The sequence below is a fragment of the Muntiacus reevesi genome, chromosome 1 (assembly GCF_963930625.1).
Source record: "Muntiacus reevesi chromosome 1, mMunRee1.1, whole genome shotgun sequence".
NCBI classification, from domain to species: domain Eukaryota; kingdom Metazoa; phylum Chordata; class Mammalia; order Artiodactyla; family Cervidae; genus Muntiacus; species Muntiacus reevesi.
The window spans coordinates 96,218,478-96,242,150 of NC_089249.1; the positions used below are offsets into that span (position 1 = coordinate 96,218,478).

The window sequence follows — 23,673 nt, forward strand, 5'->3', positions numbered from 1 at the left end:
AGGACTGAACAATTTAGATGATGTATAAAAATATTCAGTACCATGGGGAAACATATAGTAGGTATTCATATTTTTTTAAAAAGCAGATTTTTTCCCCTTATAAGAGAAAAAAAGTATTTATAGAGAAATAAAGACTATATAGAAGATACTCCATATGCTAACTGGGTTATCTCTGGGCAGTAGGATTATGGGTGGTTTTCTTCTTTTTGCTTATTTCTAAGTTTTCTTTCAGTGAACTTACATTACTTAGAGTTAAGATAATAAAACCAGAGTTATTATTATTAAAGCAAGAACAAGACTGAACAGGGTACACCAGGTCAGGTACCACATATGTCCTCAGGACAGGTCTCCTGAGGAGGGACAGGTGATTTTAGGAGTTTCCAGGGTCAGTTGGACAAGGCTGGATGCTCCTCAGGGGCTGGCTTGACTCCTTACAAGTCTTCTAATCACTGGATTCTGAAGCTCAACCGCATACTTAAGCTAAAGTAGGAATCCTTCCACATTAGGAGGTCTCTCTGGGTGCGGAGCATCTGAGGAAGGGGAGGAGCTTACTGTCTCATGGAAAGTCGTCCTCTGGAAGGCCCAGGTGAAGCTCATGGTAGCATTCTCCTCGATGATGTAGGTATAGGACTGTTTGCCTTTGGAACCTTTCCACGTCTCCACGGGACTGTTGGTCCTAGAATTCACACCCTGAACCCAAGACAGACCAATGAAGAAGGCGTGATGGCTGGGCAACTGTGGGGAGAGGGTGCCCATACCGCTGCCAGCCTGGGGGCCATCACAGTGGGCTAGACCCATGTTAAATGGTGCAGTCCCTGACAAATAGTTGGGCTCCTTGTCTACAAAATCACTGTAAGCAGGGGTGTCAGTTATGTTGATGCACCAACAGGGCAGAGGGGCCAACCTTCCCGGAAGCCCCAAGGCAGACAAAGGAAGGAAAACATACCACCATGAAGTAGAGCTCGCAGTTCACAGAACAGATGGTCTCAAAAACAAATGTGATTCTGGCCACCTCTTTGTTCTCTGAGTCTGCCATCACTGACTGTGGAGGTCTGTGGGGCAGAAATCAAAAGTCGGTTCCAGGGGCCAGACAGTGCTTAGTGAAGAGACCAGATGGCAGCAAAGGGTCTGCTGGGGGACAGGATTAAGTTCTAAGTATGTTGGAAAGAACATGAACTAAATCCAATTCTATCATCCTAGCTGTCTGAACTTGATCTAGCTAAACTGTGCCTTTCTTATCTGTAAAAAGGTGATAATATCTTTCTTATTTACCTCCCATCATTATGCGTGCTAAGTTACTTCACTCATGTCCGACTCTCTGTGACCCTACGGACAGTAGCCTACCAGGCTCCTCTGTCCATGGGATTCTCTAGGCAAGATACTGGAGTGGGGTGCCATGCCTTCCTTCAGGGGATCTTCCTGACCCAGGGATTGAACGTCTCTTGCATTTCCTGCGTTGGCAGGTGGGTTCTTTACCACTAGTGTGACTGGGAAACCCATCATTGTGGTGTGATCCAAAGGCATAACAGATGTGGAAGTACTTTCTAAAATGCTGAATAGCCTCGCTAGCAGAGTGCGGGCTCCAGACCTACTGAATTAGAATCTGCAGCTTAACGTGACCCCCAGGTGATCCATATGCATGTTAAAGTTGAAGAAGGACTGCTAGCATAAGACATCAATTGTCTACACTCACTCAGCAGTTCAAACCCCCTCCCCATCTCCACCTGAACTGTGGGGGTTTTGCCCTGGTCAAATGAGCAGGTACTTCGATTCATAGCTTTTTTAGCAAAGTTCTCAGCCTGGTCCTTCTTTGGGGAAAGAGAGAGCCATGCCTGATAGGTGGGGATGGCAGGGTGGGGCGAGTGGGGTTAGAAAATGCTTTACTACTATCATCATATTTGCAAATTGAAAAGTAGTTTGGTGGGTGTTATCTCCCAAGAATCTAAGAAGTTTGCTTCCCTCAGAAACATAAGATATAGCTGTTCAGCTCTGAGTAATGTAAATGAAGGGAAGGGAACCTAATACCTTTCGAGCAAGTACTGTGGCTGAGCACTGTGCCCGGGATGGAAGGAGGGAGCTTGAAGGAGGGAATGGAGAAGCCAGATTGGCAATTGGGATGCTGATTCAGGGGTTCCCCCTCATCTAAAGATACAGCACATACAGGCAGAAGAGTTCACCTGGGCTTTGAAAACCCATTTGTGGCTTTCTCCTTGGTTTTGGGCACGTGATTGACTTCTGAGGACCTCCAGTTCCCAGCTACTGTCCACTCAGTGGTGTGAACTGATGGGCTGGAAGAATCATCTCCACTTGAAGTTGGGCCAAAACCACAGACTGTCAATCCCTTTGTTTTACAGACAAGGAGCCCAAAGCCTAAAGGGGCACAGTGGCTTCCCCAAGTTTACCAGGCCAGTAAGTGGCAAAATTCAAGCGCCCTGTCTTTTAGTCTAGTTTTCCTTATACTGGACCACTCTGCCTGTAGTGGCTTTTTTAATGGCAAACAAACTGCTTGTTATCCTAAGTGTTGTTGGGAGATGGGGATAAATATAACAACAAGAGCAATCCCTCCCAGGGACTTCACTGGTGGTCCAGTGGTTAAGAAGCCACCTTGCGATACAGGGACACAGTCCAACCTTTGGGAACTAAGATCCCACATATTGTGGAGCAACTGAGCCCACATGCTGCAGCTAGTGATGCCCAGGCGCCGCAACCAGAGAGTCTGTGCAGCAGAATGAAAGAGCCCACATGCCGCAACTAAGACCCAATGCAGCCAAAAATAAATAAATAAAACCAATCTTCTTGTCCCATTGAAAGATGAACTATCTACGGGCACTTCTGGCCCTATTTTTTACAGGTTTTAAAATCTTATCTGATGCTTTGAGGAGGAAGAATTTGAGTAGAATGGGGCCAAATGGTAGGAAAAGCTAGATGGGATAGGAGAACCAGTAGGTAATCAACGTGGGCAGCAACTAAGAACGTGTCAGCACTCAGGTTAACTTTATCAGACCATTACTGTGGTCTCCTCTGTTCTTTTCTTGTTTTTTAAACTGTTTTTTTTTTTTAATTTTTAAAAATTTTTACTTGTTTATTAATTTTGGCTGGACCTTACAGCATGTGAGATCTTAGTTCCCCAACCAGGGAACTGAACCTGTATCCCCTGCACTGGAAACACAGAGTCTTAACCCAGGAAGTCCCAGAGAATCCCAGGAAGTCCCGTTCTCTGTTCTGGCCTGACACTTCTGCACACCAGAAGCCCTCTCGTCTACAACACTCCAAACTGTGTGGGACTTGGATGTGGCCAAGGGGGGTGTGGTTTCCCCTTAGTTTTGTGTTTCTCACCTGAATCCTGGCACGACCAGGGTGAGGATCATGAAGTCATTGTCTGAAGCTCCAACAGCTGAATAAATGTGGTCACCCGCCACCTCCCAGCCTGGAAAAGGAGAAGGATATGAGTTAACGCCCAGTGGTCTCAGGTGCAGGGCAGGTGTGCACCCAACTGACACTCTGGAAGAGAAATAGCACCATCCTTTGAGGCATCCAGAACCATCACCCAACACAAACCATGTTACTTCTCAGGCTGCTTTGGTCAAAAACTCCGAAACTCTCAGAGCAAGACCTCTGCAGTGTGTGTATTGTTTCTAGTTCTGTCTCTAAAGCTAAAGTTTGCAGATTATATGTTCTTTGTCCCTGGGGAGTGGAGCATTCAAGGGAGTATGAGCATGATCAGCTCATTTTTCTCTAGACATCACTGTTATGAAGAACTGTGAGCTAGGAAGAACCCCTTTGGCAGGGCAGCTAGCTGAGAGCTCTTGGTCAGAGGAGGTACTTACCTGTCATGCCCTTGTACTCAAAGTTGATCCCGCTGAGGACGGTCGTCTCCATGTTCGTGGGCAGCGTGTTCCACCATTTGTATTCAAATCCCACGGCAGGTTCGGTCCCTGCTGGGCAGTGGCTACAATCTGGGGGAGCCACAAGATCCACACATTCAGCAGGAAGGCTGCAGCCACCCTGACTGGAGCTGTTGTTGCATAGACAAGTGGCAACAGTGGTGGGCAGCCCCACAGAGGTGTTGCTGAGTACAGTTAACAGCCAGCTAACTCAAAAACATTCTGACAGTGAGTTTAACAAACTTGGGATGTAAAGACTGACCCTTCATTCCATATTCCAGTACCCTACTTGCCCATCAAATTATTAATTTCAAAGCTTGAGTGTATCTTCTAGTCTAATATATATAGTTCATATTATTTGTCACATTGTCATCAGCAAATGCCTTCACATTAATAGGTATAGATCCCCCCAGCTCCTCTCCTTCAAATTCTGATTGTGACAAGGTGGCCATCCCAGCTTCCCAAACCTTCTAGCTATCATCCCTGCCACATGCTGGAAGCCTCTGCTGTGAGGAGTGTGCCCCTTCAGGCCTGAGTCACATTCGCAGTTGGAATGAGGAGGGAGGCAGGCAATTCTCAGGTGGACTCACAGACAGGGCCCGCGCTGACCTCTCTTCTGAATGTGGTCCTCAGAGGTGGCCTGGCCCTTATTGCCTCCCTCGGAAGGACATGGTGTGAGTTCAGTTGACATGCTGAGTGCCCATGTGGCCCACCCCCATGTGTGGCATGGGAATGGAGTGAGGCAGGGAGCGGGATGGGAGAGGGGTTACCGGAGCCGTTGGAGTAAGAGCCATAAGGGCAGGCCTCGCAGGTGCTGCTGTTGGTCTTGAAGAAGCCTGGGTTGCAGGGTGGGCAGTTGGTCTTCAAGCCAGAGGCGGGCAGCTTCACCGCACCCTCCAGATCCTCGCTGCAGATTTTTGGCTGGGCCCATTTGTACATGAGCTGCGTCTGCAGAAACAGAGCCCGACTCAGCCTGCTGTGAGGCATTAGCACATCTTCAGGAAGTTACCTTGAGGATGGGGGGATTCTGGGCTCTAATGAAAGCTCCAGCAGGGTGGGGAACTTGGTTTGGGTCACCAGTGTATCTCAGGCACATTGTTTAGTGCCTGGCATGCGGTCATGCTCAGTGAATATCTGCTGAATGAATGGACTGGGATGAAGAAGGATAGGCCTGTGTGTTGGATGGGAAGAGGGGACCAGTTTCCTCCAGAGAAAGCCCTCATTCCGGTGTAGAATCTTATTATTAATACTAAAGTGTCACAGGAAAAGCAGCTGGTGAAAATCCCAGAACACAAAAAGGCATGGAGTGGGAGTGGCTTAGGTAACCCCTGGGGGAATAGAGGACGGCTGAGGTGTCCCGATTTGTCTTCTAAGTATTTTCTTTGCTTTTTCACTTATTCAGTAGACATCTATAGAAAGTCTAATATAAACATGTGACTCAGAGATGAATGACGTGGCCTGTGCCCTCAGGGAGCTGGCTCACTGTCTAGCACTGTCACGCATTGCATTGCATGCGTGCTCAGTCATGTCCAACTCTTTGTGACTCCATGGACTGTAGCCCACCAGGCTCCTCTGTCTGTGGGATTTGCCAGGCAAGAATACTGCAGTGGGTTGCCATTTCCTTCTTGAGGGGATTTTCCTGACCCAGGGATTGAACCCAAGTCTCCTGCATTGCAGGCAGATTCTTTACCGCTTGAGTCATCAGTAAAGTACCCTAGCAAGGGCACCATAATAACAATCCCCCATGGGGGCATGAACCCTGTGTTCTCTGGGACATAAAGGCAAGAGCAATGAGGCTGGTTAAAGAGTGCAAACTTCCAGTTATAAGATCAAAAAATTCTGGGGATCTAAGGTACAGGTGATTAGAGTTAGCATGGTGATTAGAGTTAATAATGCTGTATTATATACTTGAGAGCTATTAAGAGAGTAGATATTAAACACTCTCACCACAAAAAAGACATGGTAATTATGTGCCCTGATGGTAGTGAGCTAGCTCTATGTTGCTTATCATCTTGCAATATGTAAGTGTATCAAATCAACTCGTACACCTTAAACTTCCACAATGATATGTGTCAATTATATCTCAAATAACCTGAGGGAAAAAGGCAAGAGAACTGATCAGCCTTCAAGTCAGTGAACAAGAGAAGCACTGTATCTGCCACTTACTAGGACCATCCCTAGTCTGTTGATGGAGGCATTGGCTAGAGAAGAGCAGATGAACTGCAGGAGGCCCCTGGTGAGTCAGGGGTGAGGTTGGGCAATGGCAGGCTTCCTGTGTGGTCCTTGGGCAAGAGATAAAAGGATTGCATTGAGGTGATGATGCAAATGCGCTATGTAGCATACCAAACATGTAAGAAGGTGGGTGAACAAGGCATCAGTCCATTTTATTCAGGATAAGGTCTTGACAATGTCTTGAAAGGGCCTCACGTTGTGCCTTTGTTGAAGATGAGCTCTGGGACAGACAGCTTGTGCCCCTGATCAGCTCAGCCTTTCTCTGTGTAAAGAGCAGTCAGTGACCGGAGACCTGGACTAGTGACCTAACCTTACTTCACCCAGCTCATCTCCTTGAGTCTTATAGAGAGAAGGGTCTGGGGAGCCACTGGACTGACTTGGGCCACCTCCTGGAACAGCACACTCAGCAGCCCCAATGGATCAGCGATCCCAGTCCCTGAGAAACCACTGAGGCACAGCAAAGACCATAAAGGCAATTGCAGGAATCCTTTGATTTTAAAATATAGCTTAAAAGACAAAGTGAAATTCCGAGACTGAGCAGAACCAGCATGGGCCCGAGGGCTGACACTTCCATAAGACACTCCTGGTGACCATGTCTACTCCAGAGCTTCTCTCTGAGCCGTGCTGTGGCTGGGCTGCAAGGTGGGAGCACCGGCTCTGGTCCCACTCATCTATAGGCCCCCAAGGTGATCAGGGGATGGCAGATACCCAGGCTTGCAAGCATCAGAGCACATTATGGATCCAGAAGCCCTTGGCCTGAACCAGGAGGGGAAAAAATGGGGCATAAGGAAGCAAAGACAGCCACAGTCAGCCAGATGTTATATCCTGGAGGGAGAAGAGGAGCAGGATTGTCCTCTTAATTAGTGGGTCAGCTGAGACCAAGAAAATGACAGTAATTCCTTACAAGGTCATGAAGAACACCAGACACTATAGAACTGGGGCTAAGGTACAACTGATAGGATTAATCATTTTGCTTGGCCGCTGGGGAAGGGGATTTTGCTCAAAAAATGAGAATGGGGTCAGTCAGTATGCGGGCAGTAAGAGATAACTATAAGAACAATTGCCATTAAGGACCGGACTTCATCCCATGCTTCATTAGCAGAAAGAGAATTCAGCCAGCCGTCCAGCCAGTAAACATGTATGCATCCTAATAGCAAGCACATGCTTAGTGCTGAATGACGCAGAATTCCCTACTCCTGTCTTCTCGGGAGGTTCTAGTTTAGGGATACAGATAAGACAGTTCATCCAGAATTGCTGATCTAAGACCAATCCCACCACTTGTGCCCTTGAACCATCCCTGCTCACTTCCTCAAAGTTTCCAGGCACCTGCCTGCCTCCTCCATACCTGCTGCATTCCCTGCCTGGGGAGCACTCTGGCTCTTCTCCTCCTGACTCAGGTCTCTGCACAGAGAGGTCATTCTTACCTGCTCTAAGCAGAAATAGAGACGGAGATGTACAGAAGTAGAGAGCAAGTGTATGCATACCAAGGGGGAAACAGAGGGTGGGAAGAACTGGAAGTTCGGGATTTACATATGCCTACTATGGATACTGTGTATAAAATAGATCACTAATGAAAACATGAGGTATAGCTCAAGAAACTCCACTCAATGCTCTGTGATGACCTAAATGGGAAGGTAATCCAAAAAAGAGGGATTGTTTCTCTGTTGTCTCTCACTTCACTCGCTCCCCGAGAGGAATTCAGTGCCAGGAGAGTGGACGTTTCCTCAGCGCTGTGAACTGCTGCATACCAGCGCGCAGCACAGGACCTGGCTGCACCCAGGAACTAGTAACCTCCTCTGGAAGACCTGCCCCGGCCCCACCCTCCAGCCTGGTCACTGCTCTTCTGGGTCCCCCCAGCGCCCTGCACACAGTCAGCCCCATCTTTCTCCTTCCCACCATCTTCCTCTTCCCCGTCAGCTTTCTCCTCCCCACCATCTTTCTCCTCTCCTCTTCAGGGCAGAAGCCCGTCTGATTCATCACGGGTTCCCTGGCTGGAACAGTACAGAGCAACAGCTGATACTCAAAAATGCCCGCTGGCTCAGTGGTGGAGCAGACTACAAAGGAAAGTCTTTCTGAGGCAGAAAGCATGCGGGGGAGAGGAAACGGGCAGAGACAGAATAAATCAGGCCGTTCTCCGGTGAGCCAGGAAGCAGGAATCACCCCCTATGCCGGCCTACAAGAGCAGCACCAAGGGGACATGTCTGATGAGAAAGAAGAAATAAGCTGTTCTCCAGTGAGCCAGGAAGCAGGAATCACTCCCTATGCCGGCCTACGAGAGCAGCGCTGAGGGGACAAGTCTGATGAGAAAGAAGAAATAAGTATGTATGGACAGGCAGTCACTGCCCAGGGAGCGAAGCGAATGGAAGAAACCAAGCAAAAGAAAATGAAAGCATTTTTTAAAAAGCAGAACATATGTGAGTGAGCAGCGGAACAAATGTAGCAAAAACAGTTTCTGACCTGAAAATGAGTGGGGTCATCTCATTTTGCCTCCCCACTGGCCCCGGGGTCACTGCAGAGGTCTGGGGGGTTTTCTCAGGTGACAGCTTCACTGACCGCTGGAGCTGCAAATCTGGCAAAGTCTAAGGGGTAGGCAAAGGGGTCCCAAGACTGTGCTACCCACCTCTCCTTTGGCATCACAGGCCGTGTGAGTGTAGAAGTAATCTTTATCTGTGCAGGCTGGCCGTGGTTTGCAGGTGGAGGATCCTTTCTCTAAATGGCAGAAGCAAGGACAAATACTTGAAGTGAAGAAAGCAGAGCTCTCGATCACTTGCACACAATGCTATAACACCCCAGACCCTGGGGTAAAGCACAGCACAGATCTTGCAGAAAGTAGACAGCGCTGCACACACACCTTCCCTTTGCCCGAGTGGCTTCATTTCCAGTCCCTGGAGACCTGCTCAGACGCCCACTTTGCTTCCCACCCTGATGCTGATGAGAAGTCCCTGAGGCTGCACTGTGGAGCAGGGCAGAGGAGGTGGGCTGGCCAGAGGACCGTTGAGGGGAAGGTGGCCAGAAGAAGCATCTACAGGTTTCTTACCACCACCAGCCCAATTCCCTGGAACCTGCCATCTTCCAGGTGCCTCAGAACCCTGACTGTGTGGGTGGTTTTTCTACTCCTAAAGGGTTGAAGCAAAACATAGGAAAGCTTAGGACAGTGCCTCTGAATTTTCTCTTAATATGTGCCTAGAATGAAGGCCTCCCACTGCATCATTTCCTTTTCTCCATTCAGCCATCCTACACAAATAAAGTGATAGTTTAATCCACTCTTTCCACTTTCTCCACCCACAGTATTCACAGCACTCTCTTTAAGCCTTGAGCCGGACTTAATGAAAAATGTTATGAATTATCATTTTATTTACTTTACTTTCTTGTGTTCTTATATCTAGGTTGGTTCTGCTTTAACCCTATGAACCCCTGGATAAAAACAACTGTTTCAGTGAATCCCTCTTTATTTTTTAAATGGTGATGGCAAACTTTATTTTATTTTAAAATATTGATTATTTATTTGGTTGTGCCAGGTCTTAGCTGCGGCATGCAGGATCTTTAGTTGTGGCATGTGGGATCTAGTTCCCCGACCAGGGATTGAACCCAGGCCCCCTGCATATCAAGCACAGAGTCTTAGACACTCGACTACCAGAGAAGTCCCTGGTTTCCTCTTTAAATCAATGGATTTTACCCTATTTGAATTACAAATCCTTTTGAGAGTTTGAAAAAAAAGAACAGTTTCCTGTATCCTGAAAAATATACCTTATTCATACAATTTTTTAAAAATTTCCAGGGAATTCACTTTCTCCAGAGTGAAAACCACTGCTTTATAGAGTGCCAGGGCAATGCTGCTCTGACTGCTACTGTTCCTGGTATGACTGATGTGTTGCCTGTAGGTAAGCAGGTGACAATGGTGAGACCTTCTCTCTATATATTGCTTGATGGACATTTCAGTAGAATGGAATGAGATTTCTAAGTCAGACAGATCTGGATTTGGATCATGCTTGATCACTTAGGAGCTGCATCACTCCTGGCAAGTTACTTAACCTCTCTGAGCCTTTGTGCTGTCAACCTGTGCAGCAAGAAGAGTAACATCTGCCTTGCTGGAATCAGCACATACCTGACACATTGTAAGTAGGAACTTGCTAAATGCTGGTAACTATTATCACCTGGATTTATAAGAAATCTTTTTATTTGGTTACCATCATGGCACTTTTAATAAGGATTAGAAGTTTCTCTTCTCTTCCAGTTAAGGCTTATGTCTCAACTGGTCCTTTCTTCCCAAGGCAACAAATGAGTTGCTAGATCTGAGAATCTCCTATTACCATGTTGTTGGTCTGCACTGGGGCCTCTTCTGTCCCCACCTTGTTATCCTGGATGAGAGGAAGCTACTGGCTGAGAAGCAGCTGGGGTCTTCTGAGCTTATTTATTCGGTTAATAAGCGAGGGCCTATTTCAACATAAGGGGATCCAGGGACCCCTGGTTTTGACAGACCCGGCCAGGAGAGATTTGGGGGGAGATGCTGAAAACAAATTAATTCCCAGGACTTTGCATATTAGATTTAGCAAATTGCAAGTTACATGTTAGAAAGTGTGTTCCACATAAGCACCTTTCTCTGCTTGTCAAATATTTATTCAAACTGACACCCCAGCTCCGGGTTACAGCAAAAATGGTCCAGCTGTTTACACACTGACAACTGCTAGACTGGTTTTAATAAATGATTAACCCAAATGCCGAGCCAGACCTCACTTTCCTAACTCAGGTTTCTCAAGGTGTGAAAACTGGGGACTGGTCAAGTTTGAAAGATTGGCCTAGATATTTGGTGAGAAAATGAAAAGCGATTCCTGTAGGATTGGCCCTGGGCAAAACTGTATGAAGCTAAAGTTTATTTGGGGGAACTCCACCTGCTCTTTTTGCATCTTCTTCCCACCTCTGGAAGTACAACCTTCTCATTCTGATCCTTTTTATCCAAAGAAAACATTTCCCTTGATCATTTAAGTACCTAATGAACACAAAACTCAGCTCTGACCCCAGCAGAGACTCTGGGCAAATCCCTAACCTCTCTATTGTTGTCTAGTCGCTAAATCGTGTTTGACTCTTTGCAACCCCATGGACTGTAGCCTGCCAGGCTCCTCTGTCCATGGGATTTTCTAGGCAAGAATAGTGGAATAGGTTGCCATATCTTTCTCCAGGGGATCTTCTGACCCAGGGATCAAACCTGAGTTTCCTGAATTGGCAGGCAGGTTCTTTACCACTGAGCCACCAGGGAACCTCTCTGAGCTTCTGTTTATTCATTTGTAAATGAGGAATCATTCCTGCACTGTGCTATGAGTAACAAATGAGATAGTTTTGTAAACTGTAAAGTGCTATACCAGTAACTTATTGTTACCTATACCCAGAGTGTTGTCACACTAGAAGAATGCTGGGACAGGCCTTAATGCAAATGAATAAATAAAACTAGTTCTTACTACATGCCAGACACTGTTCTAAATTCTTTGTTTTCACCAATCCACACAATGACACGATGAGGCAGATACAATTATTATCATTCCCATTCTAGAGGTGAGAAAACTGAGGCACAGACAAGTGACTTGCCCAAGGTGGTGGAGCAGGGATTTGACCTGTAATGATTTTGTTCTTGGAGCCCATGCTCTGAAACACTATGCTATTCTACTAGAAAATGAGTCGCTAGTATTAAACATAACACAAAGGAATTAACCCTAATAATGAAATTTAAGTTATCAGTAACAAAGACACTTTCCATCTCCACCCCCATCCACTCCTTCTTAGTCCAGGCCCTGGATATGAACTGTGGTGCCTGCTGAAAGAAATCTGATTGTGGTCTCTGTCTCCAGCTCTTCCTTCCCTCATACCTTCTCCAAATGGCAACCAGAATGGACTTCAAAAGTACAAGCCACATTATGTCATTCTCCAGTTTTAAATTCTTTAATGTCTCCCACTGCTGATAGGATCAAATCCCAGTTCTGTAGCAGTGGCACAGAAGGATTCATCCATAACCTGTTCCCTGCCTACCTATTAGCCTTCGATGCTAATCCTCTCCAAGTAAGCTCTGGTGATACTGAGTTACTCCTGGATCCCTGAGCCTTCTGGCCGGGGCTCCTTCCAGAACATCCTGCCTCCATCAAGCCACCAACTGTCTTTCAAAACAGTTTATCTTTCAAGGCCACACCTAGCAGCCTTCCCTCCCTCCCCAGAGAGGACTGACCACTTCCCCCTTTTGCTTCCACCACACATTACACTCAACACTCCTATCTGAGCACTTCCCATACCAAGGAGTTACTACACTTGGTGTTTTTTTAAACCATGTTTCCACTTTTGACATAAGCTGGAGGGCCGGTTCCAGCTCTAAGCCCAGCCCAAGCCCTGGCACTCAGCCTGGTGAGCACTCGAAATATATTTACAAATGAAAGACTAGCTGGTCACAGGGTCTCCTGTCACTCCCTTCATGTACATTCCACCATAGGCTCTCATCATACTCTGCATTTTTGAAATCTCCCACTGACTCTGTATTCTGGAAGAATCAAGTCCCCAAGAAATTCAGTGCTCTTTGTACCCCTGAGTTGAACATATTCTTCATAGTAAAAACTCACTTTCCAGTCAAAGGGGTGGATTGAGAAATCAATGGCAAAAGACTAGATGGCAAGAATATAAACTCCCAAAGTAATACTTTCATAACAGCTCTGTGGATAGACATCTATTTACATAGCATTGATCAAAACACCCGTAGGCATTTTTTCTAGAACCACCTTGCCCTTCAAATCCTGTACCCCGGCGGGGCTGGAAAGGGAGCTGGAGAAAATGACTAACAAAGGCTGCTATTGACAGAGCAGGGAAGAGAAACAAGAAATTCAAGTGAAAAAACAGGAGTTTAGACTTAAAGATAAAAACTTCCCCTAAGAGCTAAACATCTCTGTTGTTGCTGAAAACTACACTCATTGGGCAAGATCTGAGTAGATAAATAGGACTTTCGTTTTAGGATTGGTGTAGAAATAAGCAGTTCACAAGGTCAGTGACTGGTCTTGGCTGAGCAAACATCTACTGTAATGCATGTGTGAAGGGCGGGTGTGTCTGTGTAAAGATGGGGGGAGGTTTGCTTAAGAGAGAGCCTTGAGCTCGGTTTGTGTATATTGTTGTTTAGTTCCTAAGATGTGTCTGACTCTTTTGCCACTCCACGGACAATAGCCCACCAGGCTCCTCTGTCCATGGGATTTCCCAGGCAAGAATACCAGAGTGGGTTGCCATTTCCTTCTCCAGGGGATCTTCCCGAGCCAGGGATCAAGCCTGCGTCTCCTGCCTTGCAGACAGGTTCTTTACCACTGAGCCGTCAGGGGAGCCTGAATTTGTATATAGTTCTGTGTGAAAAAGGAAATCTGGAATAGTTATGAGCATTTGCAGGGGAAGGGAGAGGACTCTTTTTACCTCCCTGTTTGTTTCAGAACCTGCCTTGGAGATTGGTCCCTGGGCTATTGCCTGAGCACAGGGCCCTCTGGGGACATTACCCATCTTATACCAGAGCCCTGCTGCTCCCAAGATCCTCTCAAGCAGCCAGGTTCCATTTCTCAAGTTGGGCTGCTTCAGGAAGTTATCCAGTAACTGCAGAAATAGGCTGCTATTCACTGTCCTCTTATTTTCCTTTAGAGGAGTGGTTTTCAAACTGTGTTCCAAGGAACCCTAGATTTCTTGACAAGGTCTGCTTTAAATTCAGTGGATGCTTTGAGTTCAATGGATAAAAGATCATAGCTTTTGCTATAAAAATGTTTTACGCATCAATACAACCTCATGGCTCTTCTAAATAACATAATAATTGTTATAAATTAAAAAACATAAATTTATACCTCTTTATCTACTGTATATAATATTTATAATCTTATTTAAGGTTTTATTAAAAAACAAAAAACAACTGCAACCCCTTTCCCTAAATTTTCTAATTCCTCTAATTCTGAGCTACTTTTTCTTTTTGCTATGGCACCCTGCACTTTTTGGTGTCTAATATATAATACACTTTATTACATATTTATTATTTAGTTATTGTAGTTATTACTTATTCGATTTACATTCCAGGATGTAAATTCTATGAATACAGAAAGTGAAAATATTAGTCGCTCATTCGTGTCCAACTCTTTGCGACCCCATGGACTGTAGCCTGCCAGCCTTCTTGTTCATGTAATTCTCTGCAGAATACTGGAGTGGGTTGCCATTCCCTTCTCCAGATGCTCTTCCTGACCCAGGAATCAAACCCAAGTCTCCTGCATTGCAGGCAGATACTTTACTAACTGAGCTACCAGGGAAGAGCATGAAGACAGGGATCCTTGTCTAATTTGTTCACTGATGTATTCCAAACACCTAGAATAAGGCCTGGCAGATAGTAGTGGCTTGATAAATACTTACTGAATGATTTCATTTCAAGAGTGATTGGTGGATTAGCTAGGCTCTTCCAGGGCTCAGAAAGCAAGGGCTCTATAAGAATCATCTTCAGCTTGGCCGAAAGGATGGCTCCACTTCCTGTTCATCCCTATATATATATTGGTACCTACCCCCCACCACACACACACCCGCCACTCCTGAAACACCAAATTCTTCCTGCCCTCACCTGAATATTTGTCAGGGTCACACTGGTGGCAGGAAGTTTCTCCCTTATTGGAATAAAAGTTGGCTGGGCATAGTTTGCAGGAAGAGGAGCCCTGCTGGTCTGCATACGTGCCAGGTTTGCAGGGGAAGCATTCTGAAGTGTAGGCCACCCCTGGGGAGGAATAAGAACACAGAAAGGCAAGGATTGAGCGTGGAGACTGAGGGCCCGGGGGACTAACCCCGCCCTCCCTGCAGAAGTCAGCGTCAGACCCCAGACCCAAGCCCACTGTCTACATCCCTACCTGTTATGGCAATGCTTCTCACCAGCACGGGCTTGGAGGCTTTGGACCACACTGAGAAGGCTGTGGTTCTCCAGTAGAGGACGTTATTGCCTCGATTTAGCTCGACCTAAAAACCACAAACAGGAAAGAGTTCACTCACAGAGACAGATGCTGCTGGTCCATTGCATCAGCCTCCTGGGGGGACTCCTCCTGTTGCAGCCTGCAAGGCAGCTCCTGCTCTGCTCCTCTCCCTCCGCCTCCTCAGCATTGCCCTTCTGCCCCCTTGGCGCAGTTCCTCCCTCCTTCTAAGCCTCCTCCTCCAGCTCTCTCAATGTTCTCTGCCTTGTCTCCCTCAATCACATATATCATGAGCATTTCTACCATGAGACCAATGAAGGGACCTGAAGATACTGACAACAGCAAGGCAAAATCTCCCTCCTTTTTCTTCTCTGGTTCTGTTTATCCATGCCCAGCCCCAGGAAACTGGGCCCTTTAAACCTGCAGAGCTCTGGTCCTTGGGGTCAAGCCAGGGGAACGAGTCGGTTCACATCTGTATTATGTCAACTCACAAGGAGAGAAACTACAGCATCCTCATGTTGTCAGGATCCTGCCCTCCAAGGAGAGAAGGGTGGAGGCCCAGACTGGGAGGAAGACGCCTTTGTCCTTGGCCCCTTTTCTGGGGTCTCTAGGGAGAAGGCTGCTCTGATACTCACACTGTGAAATTCCCATCCTTTCTCTGTGGTTTTCATCCACCTCGAGTCATCTGCATTGGGCTGGCACTGGTCATTCTGAACCTGAGGCAGCAGGAATTTGAGATCAGAGTCTCAGCTTTCTAAGGAAACAAGTGTCTTACACCACAAAGCACCAGCCCTCCACAAGGCCCCTCTTATGGAAGAAAGACAGGTCCGAACTCATGAGCCTTGAAGTAGGGCAGAAGCTAGTTACACACGCAGGATGTCAGTACATTGACACTAAAGACATTTTGCAGAACTCAGAGCTATTTTCATGTTGGAACACGGGAAAGCGCCTAGGACTCTCCCAGACTGTACTGTTCCCCACCAGGGTCCTTTGACTTCCATCTTTTCTTTAACTCTTGAAGCTCTAGCTCATTTTGACCACAGTTCTCTACAGAGGGAAAAACGACTGTGAAAATTTCCTAAGCGGGACTGTGTGTGATTTCTGTAAATGCATCTGAGCCTTACAGGGTCTTTACCTCCCACCTTCCCACCTCCCCCTGCCCCCCTGCCCCCCAGCCAGGGGCTTACAAAAAACTCGAAGATGATGTTGGAGTCTGGGTAGTAGTATTCAAAGTTAACAGTGCCAGACTGCTTCAGGTTGACAGCATACATCAGCGTGGCCGTGCACTCGTCTGTGTTGGAGGCGATATAGTCTCCCAGAGGAACCCACTTGGACCTGTGAGGAAATGGGGGCCAAGTTCACCGTCAGGAGACCAGCCCAGCAGGGCTTGCGCAATCTCAGGTCTCATGTCCTGCGAGGTCTCTGCAGAATTTCAGACTTGTGATTCATAAGCGGAAGCTTACACCTGAAAATGCTCAGTGAAGAATGACCTCTAGGTCAAGGAGCCTGAAGGTGTAGCCAAGAGGAAGTCAGGTAGGTGCACCCCTGCATTATACAGAACTACCCAGAAGATAGACAGCAGGCAAGATTGTGCAGGTGAGGAGTCGGAGGGGGGGTGTAGATAACATTTATTGGTTGCTTATTATCTCCCAACTAATGAACTACATATTTTGTGTTCATGATTTATTTTATCAGTAAGAGGAAGTGCAATTTTGTCCCCATTTAATGGATATAAAACTGAGGCTTGTTGAGTGTCTTGCCCAATATAACACAGCCAGCAAGTGACAGGGCTGAGCTTCAAACCCAGATTTGCCTAATTCAAAGTTGTCAAAGAAAGTAGATAAAGTTATTTTGTAGAACTCAGAAATCTATCCAGTCTAATCCATCTGTTTTTTGTTTGTTTTGGGTTGTTAATGTCCACTTTTAGATGCTACTAGGAACTGCTTTTATGGGAAGGGGGAAGGGAGAAGGCATGTTGATTTTATTTTCTAAGTACCTCTATTCTGTCTACCCTACCCAAGGGCTCTTTCTTTTCCTCCCCATATACCCTTCAGCTCTGAATCAATCCCAGCCCACCTCCCAGCATTTCCTGCCTCCTCCAATCCCTTCTCCGCAGTGTGGCTGGAGGGAGCCTCCAGAACAAAAATCAGCCCGTATAGCTTCCCTGCCTGACACTGTGGCTGTGCTGCCCCCAGTTGCACTCAGTCTGTGGCTCCCTGTTGCCCTCAGTATAGTTTACAAACCCATCACCCACTCTCTATACTCAGCCCTACAGAATTTCTTTCAATTCTTCTGCAAAACTTTCTCTTACCTCTGAGTCTTCCCATGCACTGTGCTCTTCTTCAACAAACTTCCTTCTCCCTCCACCTATTGAATTCCTGCTTATGTCTCAGAATAAATGTCCCCTAATCTGAGAAGTCCTCCTTGACCTGCCTGTGCTGTGTGTGCACTCAGCTCTTACCGTTTCCCTCTCATGATCACAATCCTATTGTATTTCATTTAAAGATGTGAAATACCTTGCTTAAGAAATGCAACACAGGGATTTCTCTGGTGGTCCAGTGGTTAAGAATTCACCTCCCAATGCAGGGGATGTGGGTTGGATCCCTGGTCAGGGAACTAAGATCCCACATGCCGCAGAGCAACTAAGCCCATACTCCACAACTACTGAGCCCATGAGCTCTGGAGCCTATGTGCCGAAACTAGAGAGTCGGTGGGCCACAGTGAAAGATCCCACATGACCCAGTGAAGATTCTGTGTGCTGCATCTAAGGCCCAATGCAGCCAAATAAATAAATGCAACACAGCAGAAGACTCTGTGTTCCCCTAGATAGTCTCAACCCCATCTACATCACACAAGCCTTTTCCCACTGCCAAGTAACCACTTTTCTGGAATTTGGTGCTTAATAGCCCCATGTGGTTCTCTGCCCTTTACTAATTGTGTATGTATCTCTCAACAATATACGGTATGGTATTGCTTTGCATATTTTTAAACCTGTGTAAATGGTATCATACTCATGCATTCTGAAACTTGCTTTTCTTTCTTCAACATGTATAATGATCATGGGATTCATAGATATTCACGCATGAATAAAAGCTCTTCTTTCATTTTCATTAGTATATAAGATTGCTTTCCATGGTTCACCCACATTTATTATGCACTACTTGTTGAAAGGCATTTAGGTTGTTTCCAATTTTTTGTTTTGTGCACACTCTTTTAGGAACATTCTGGCAATGGTCTCCTCCTACACGTGTCTGAGTAGAAAGCCTGGCCAGGGGCTGGGGTGGGGGCGGGTAGAACCATTGGGTCACAGGGTTTGTGAACCTCCAACTTTACCAGCTACAGCGATGTTATGCCCCAGAGTAGCTGTTATCAACTACACCCACACAATAAACTGTGGAAAATTCTGAAAGAGATGGGAATACCAGACCACCTGACCCACCTCTTGAGAAACCTGTATGCAGGTCAGGAAGCAACAGTTAGAACTGGACATGGAACAACAGATGGGTTCCAAATAGGGAAAGGAGTACGTCAAGGCTGTATATTGTCACCCTGCTTATTTAACTTATATGCAGAGTACATCATGAGAAACGCTGGGCTGGAAGAAGCACAAGCTGGAATCAAGATTGCCGGGAGAAATATCAATAACCTCAGATATGCAGATGACACCACCCTGATGGCAGAAAGTGAAGAGGAACTAAAAAGCCTCTTGATGAAAGTGAAAGAGGAGAGTGAAGAAGTTGGCTGAAAGCTCAACATTCAGAAAACCAAGATCATGGCATCTGGTCCCATCACTTCATGGCAAATAGATGGGGAAACAGTGGAAGCAGTGTCAGACTTTATTTTTGGGGGCTCCAAAATCACTGCAGATGGTGGTTGCAGCCATGAAATTAAAAGACACTTACTCCTTGGAAGGAAAGTTATGACCAGCCTAGATAGCATATTAAAAAGCAGAGACATTACTTTGCCAACAAAGGTCCATCTATAGTCAAGGCTATGGTTTTTTCAGTGGTCTTATATGGATGTGAGAGTTGGACTGTGAAGAAAGCTGAGTGCCGAAAAATTGATGCTTTTGAACTGTGGTGTTGTAAAAGACTCTTGAGAGTCCCTTGGACTGCAAGGAGATCCAACCAGTTCATCCTAAAGGGGATCAGTCCTGGGTGTTCATTGGAAGGACTGATGTTGAAGCTGAAACTCCAATACTTTGGTCACCTCATGCGAAGAGTTGACTCATTGGAAAAGACCCTGATGCTGGGAGGGATTGGGGGCAGGAGAAGAAGGGGACAACAGAGGATGAGATGACTGGATGACATCACTGACTCGATGGACATGAGTTTGAGTAAACTCCGGGAGTTGGTGATGGACAGGGAGGCCTGGTGTGCTGCGATTCATGGGGTCGCAGAGTCGGACACGACTGAGCGACTGAACTGAGCTGAACTGAACTGAACCAGCAGAAAACTCCTGCATCCTCCCCACATTTAGAATGGTCAGACTTTACATTGTTGCTAGTATGATATGATAGAACACAGTGTCTTCCTGGGCTTTAAACCTTATTTCCTTGATTATTAATGAGGTTGGACATCTTATCTCATCTCTTCTGATCACACTTTAATTCTTCTTGAATTGCTTATCTTCCTGCCTGGTTTGTCAATGCTGTGCGGGTAGAGACCAAACTTAATTTGGTCTCCCTTCTGTGTCATCAGCACCAAGTCATGGATCTGGCATGAGAGAGGGACTCGGGCCATTAAACAGATGAATGTAAGAGGCGGTGATCAAAGACAACTGTGTTATTTCACTGCTCTGCCTGAGACCAGCCCTGGTCGCCAATGACTAATAATGACCAGTTAAGGTTCCCAATCCTCATCACCGATTCAATGGGCATGAGTCTGAGCAAGCTCCAGGAGATGGTGAAGGACAGAGAAGCCTGGCAGGCTGCAGTCCATGGGGTCACAAAGGGTTGGACATGACTGAGTGACTGAGCAATGACAAGGGGACCTCAGATTAGTTCAGTTTCCCCCTGTGTTTGTCAGAATAATATGGTACTTCCAGCTCTTCCACAGTTAGTGTTATTCTCAAGTGAAAACATATCCAAAATGCCTCAGCTGAGCTCATTGAAGATATCCAGCTAACCTAACGGTATGGATTTCTCCTTGTTAAAAGAGACAGCACTTAAAGCTGATGTGCTCCACGGCATCAGCTATAAATAACTCCTGAAAGTGGATGAATAATTAAAAGAATGCCATAAGTGGGTTACGTTTGCAAAATGCATTACAATTCTGACTTTTGTCAGAGCTGTTCCTAGTAAAGATCATTTCATGTTTAATAATAACAATTTGTCCTGATTGATTTCTAATGCCAAGAATTGCTCCAAATCTCTCCAAGATTGCAAATCTTTCCAAGTATCATCTCATTTCCACTTTGCATGCATACGTGCTAAGTCGCTTCAGTCGTGTCCGACTCTGTGATGCTATGGACTATAGCCCACCAGGCTCCTCTGTCCGTGGGACTTTCCAGGCAAGAACACTGGAGTAGGTTGCCATTTCCTCCTCCAGGGGATTTTCCAGACCAAGAAATTGAATAACGTATCTTCTTGTGTCTCCTGCACTGTAGACTTATTCTTTATCATTGAGCCACTGGGGAAGCCCTTTGACTCATAATACTAAACTCTAAAGTAACATAAACGTTGGACTGTTAAAAGACCTGCTGCCTGGCTCAGACAATGGTGTTTTAGGATATTTAAGTATAGAAATGGGAGACATTGCTCTAACCTTTAAAAATTCAGGTGTAATACAATTAATTCTTTTTTATCCTTTTGATTGTTTGGGTATAAGAGAAACTTTCATGTACTTTTCTCCTATAGTCTTTGTCAATATTTAACAAAGGGTAGCAGACAATTGTGTTTTACATCCATGCAATCCACCACCCCCCCAACTTTTCCTCTCTAAGACCCAAGTATTATCTTGAACACACTAAATGTTATTTGAAAGCAGCAGCATGGGGCAGTGGAAAGCTTGGGACTGAGGATGAATTCTAGTCTCCCCAGTTGTAAGCTGGATAACAAAGGACAAGTCATTTGACCTCTCTGAGCCTCCAATTCCAAATCTGTATAATGGGAACAATAATACCTGTTTCACCCTCACAAGGGTTCTCATGAGGATTAGAAAAAATAATGTATGCAAAGCAACTAGAATAGTGCCTGAACCAAGGTACATCATTTAATTCTTATCCTAGAATTAAATATGTAAAGATTGGATAAGGGCAGCTCACCCATTCTGTAAGCGCCTTGGGCTGAGTTTTTTAATTACTAAAAAGATCCTCTTCTGAGCTGGAGAATTCTCTGGTCACCAGGGTCTTAAAGGGTTTGGAACATCTCAGCCATGACTAACCAAAGCTCTGGTTCTACTTTATCCCCCCAACCCCATAAACTCAGGATTAGGAGACCAGATTTAGAAGTTGACACCAAAGCTGGGAAGATACTCAAGGCTTTGCACATAGTGTTGCAATCAAATTAAGGAAGTGTTTTGGCTGATCCAAAATTCCATGGTAGAATTCAATTGGATTTTGTCCTAAACAGACTGGGCCATATGACCCTTGTCCATCTTATCAATGTTTATTTCCTGGTGGTTTTCACCTGTAACAGGTGCTTATCAGTCACTGGTAAGCTTAGGTCAGTAAGACTGGGCTGAGGTGGGCATCACATCCAGCAGTCCAGGGGGGCCCTGCTCCAGCCCTCACCCCAAGGAGGAGAGGAGACTGTGGAGTGTTCTCTGCAGCCCCTTCCAGCATGGGGAGCAGGGAGGTAAGGGAGGTGAGGGGCTAAGGGGGAGGGCGTGGGGCAGGGGGAGAGGGGCGACTCACGAAGTACAGTTTTCGGTGGACTCCAACGTGCTGTCCTCGATCTCCATGTTGGTTGAGAGGCTGGCAAAGCCATGGGGCAGTTCATCCCACTCATCGAACCGGATGCCTGTGCCAAGGGAGTAGCGGCCCTCAGCACAGGGCTTACACGACTGGTCCTTCATGTCCAGAAACTCCCCGGCTTTGCAAGAGAAGGCTGGAACACAAGAGCGGGGACAAGGGCAGGTGGTGAGGCTGTTGCCACCTAGGAGAAGGGGGCGGGTGTGGGCATCCTAGAGGGAGGAGCAGAGGATGGAGACCTAAGGGTTTCACGCACCAAGACTCAGAGTCATGGTGCATCTTCTATGAGCCCGCCTGTATGGACTGCCCAGAATAGGCAAATCTGTAGAGACAGAAAGTAGATCTGTGGCACCAGGGACTTGGGGGAGGGGGCATGGGGCGAGATGGCTAATGGATATGAAGTTTCTTTCTGGGGTGATAAAAATATTCTGAGATTAGATAGTGGTGATAATTATGTAATTCTGTGAATATTCTAAAAACCATTGAATTCTAGAACTTACAGGGGTGAATCATCATTGATTCATCTATTGACTGTGCCATACGGCTGTGGGATCTTAGTTCTCCACCAGCGATTGAACCATGAAAGCATGGAGTCCTAACCACTGGACTGCTAAGGAATTCTCAAAGCTGTTATTAAAAAAAAAAAAAAAAAAAGACATAGGACCTTGTTGCAGCATTTTGGGCCATTATTCTCATTTCCTTGGCCATTCTGAGAGCTCTCCAGTAAAAGAGAGTACCAGAGTCTCTCGTTCTGACCCCTCTGAAGGGGCCCCTCAAAGGGGCTGCCTCTGAAGGGCACCTGGCCTTTCGGCCTTGGATTTCCTGTTGTCTCTGGCCTCTGTCTTCTCTTTTCTGGTCCCGCTGCCACCATGCTAGTTGGGATTATTGTGATCTGTTAGGTTAGCTCAACAATTGCAATGTCCTCCTAACTAGTTGCCTATTTCTTGTTTTTGCTCATACTGTGGTCAGAGGTATCTTTCTAAAATACTGATACTTAAAAAAATAAAATAAAATAAAATACTGCTACTTATTTCTTTTTAAAATTTATTTATTTTCGGCTGCACCGGGTCTTTATATCTCTCGTGGCCACCAGCCAGGGCAACTCTTCTAGTTGTGGTGCATGGATTCTCATCACAGTGGCTTCTCTTGTTGCAGAGTATGGGGTCCAGGCAAGCAGACTTCAGTAGTTGAAGAGAAAGGGCTCAGTAGTTGTGACGCACAGGCTTAGCTGCCTTGCAGCATGTGGGGTCTTCCCAGTCCAGGGATTGAACCCATGACCCCTGCATTGGCAGGGGGATTCCCAACCACCGAACCACCAGAGAAGCCCATGCTGTTATTTCTGTTATTTAAAAAATAATCAGGCACCACCCACCAACTTTTGGTTGTAGACTGAAACTCTCAACCCGGCATTCAAAGTCGTTTACAATTTTCCCCCAACCTAACCCCAGCCAGCTTAATCTCAGACCCTTCTCCACCCCACTCCCATCCACCTCCTCCCTGTGTTGTCTCCGCCTCAGGCCACATGCTCTTCTCTGAACGTGTCTGATGTTCTCCCACCTCCAGGCTTTTGCTTGAGTGGTTCTCCCAGCTGTTCCTGATCCCTAAGCATCCATAAGGCCCGTTCTTTTCACCTCATATAACACATCATATTGATGTGTGCCTCCCACCAGGCTCTGAGCTCCTCCAGGCATGGTGGCTCAGCAGCTGGCACA

The 23,673-nt window shown here is 46.3% G+C and overlaps 1 protein-coding gene across 2 annotated transcripts in view; it reads right to left on the reverse strand.

Moving 5' to 3' along the window:
• Positions 1–23,673, reverse strand: part of ELAPOR1 (endosome-lysosome associated apoptosis and autophagy regulator 1) — a 74,232-nt gene that overhangs the window by 12,416 nt on the left and 38,143 nt on the right. The window contains exons 4-14 of one of the 2 annotated variants that reach the window (XM_065927495.1): positions 21,905–22,097; positions 16,237–16,384; positions 15,685–15,765; positions 14,993–15,098; positions 14,713–14,862; positions 8,737–8,825; positions 4,655–4,832; positions 3,828–3,956; positions 3,337–3,427; positions 947–1,052; positions 553–690 (exon numbers count right to left, since the gene is read on the reverse strand). In XM_065927495.1, the coding sequence (XP_065783567.1) occupies positions 553–690; positions 947–1,052; positions 3,337–3,427; positions 3,828–3,956; positions 4,655–4,832; positions 8,737–8,825; positions 14,713–14,862; positions 14,993–15,098; positions 15,685–15,765; positions 16,237–16,384; positions 21,905–22,097 (1,409 nt within the window). Of the gene's footprint in view, positions 1–552; positions 691–946; positions 1,053–3,336; positions 3,428–3,827; positions 3,957–4,654; positions 4,833–8,736; positions 8,826–14,712; positions 14,863–14,992; positions 15,099–15,684; positions 15,766–16,236; positions 16,385–21,904; positions 22,098–23,673 lie in introns of those variants that run through there. The other variant, XM_065927503.1, reaches the window with a different exon arrangement.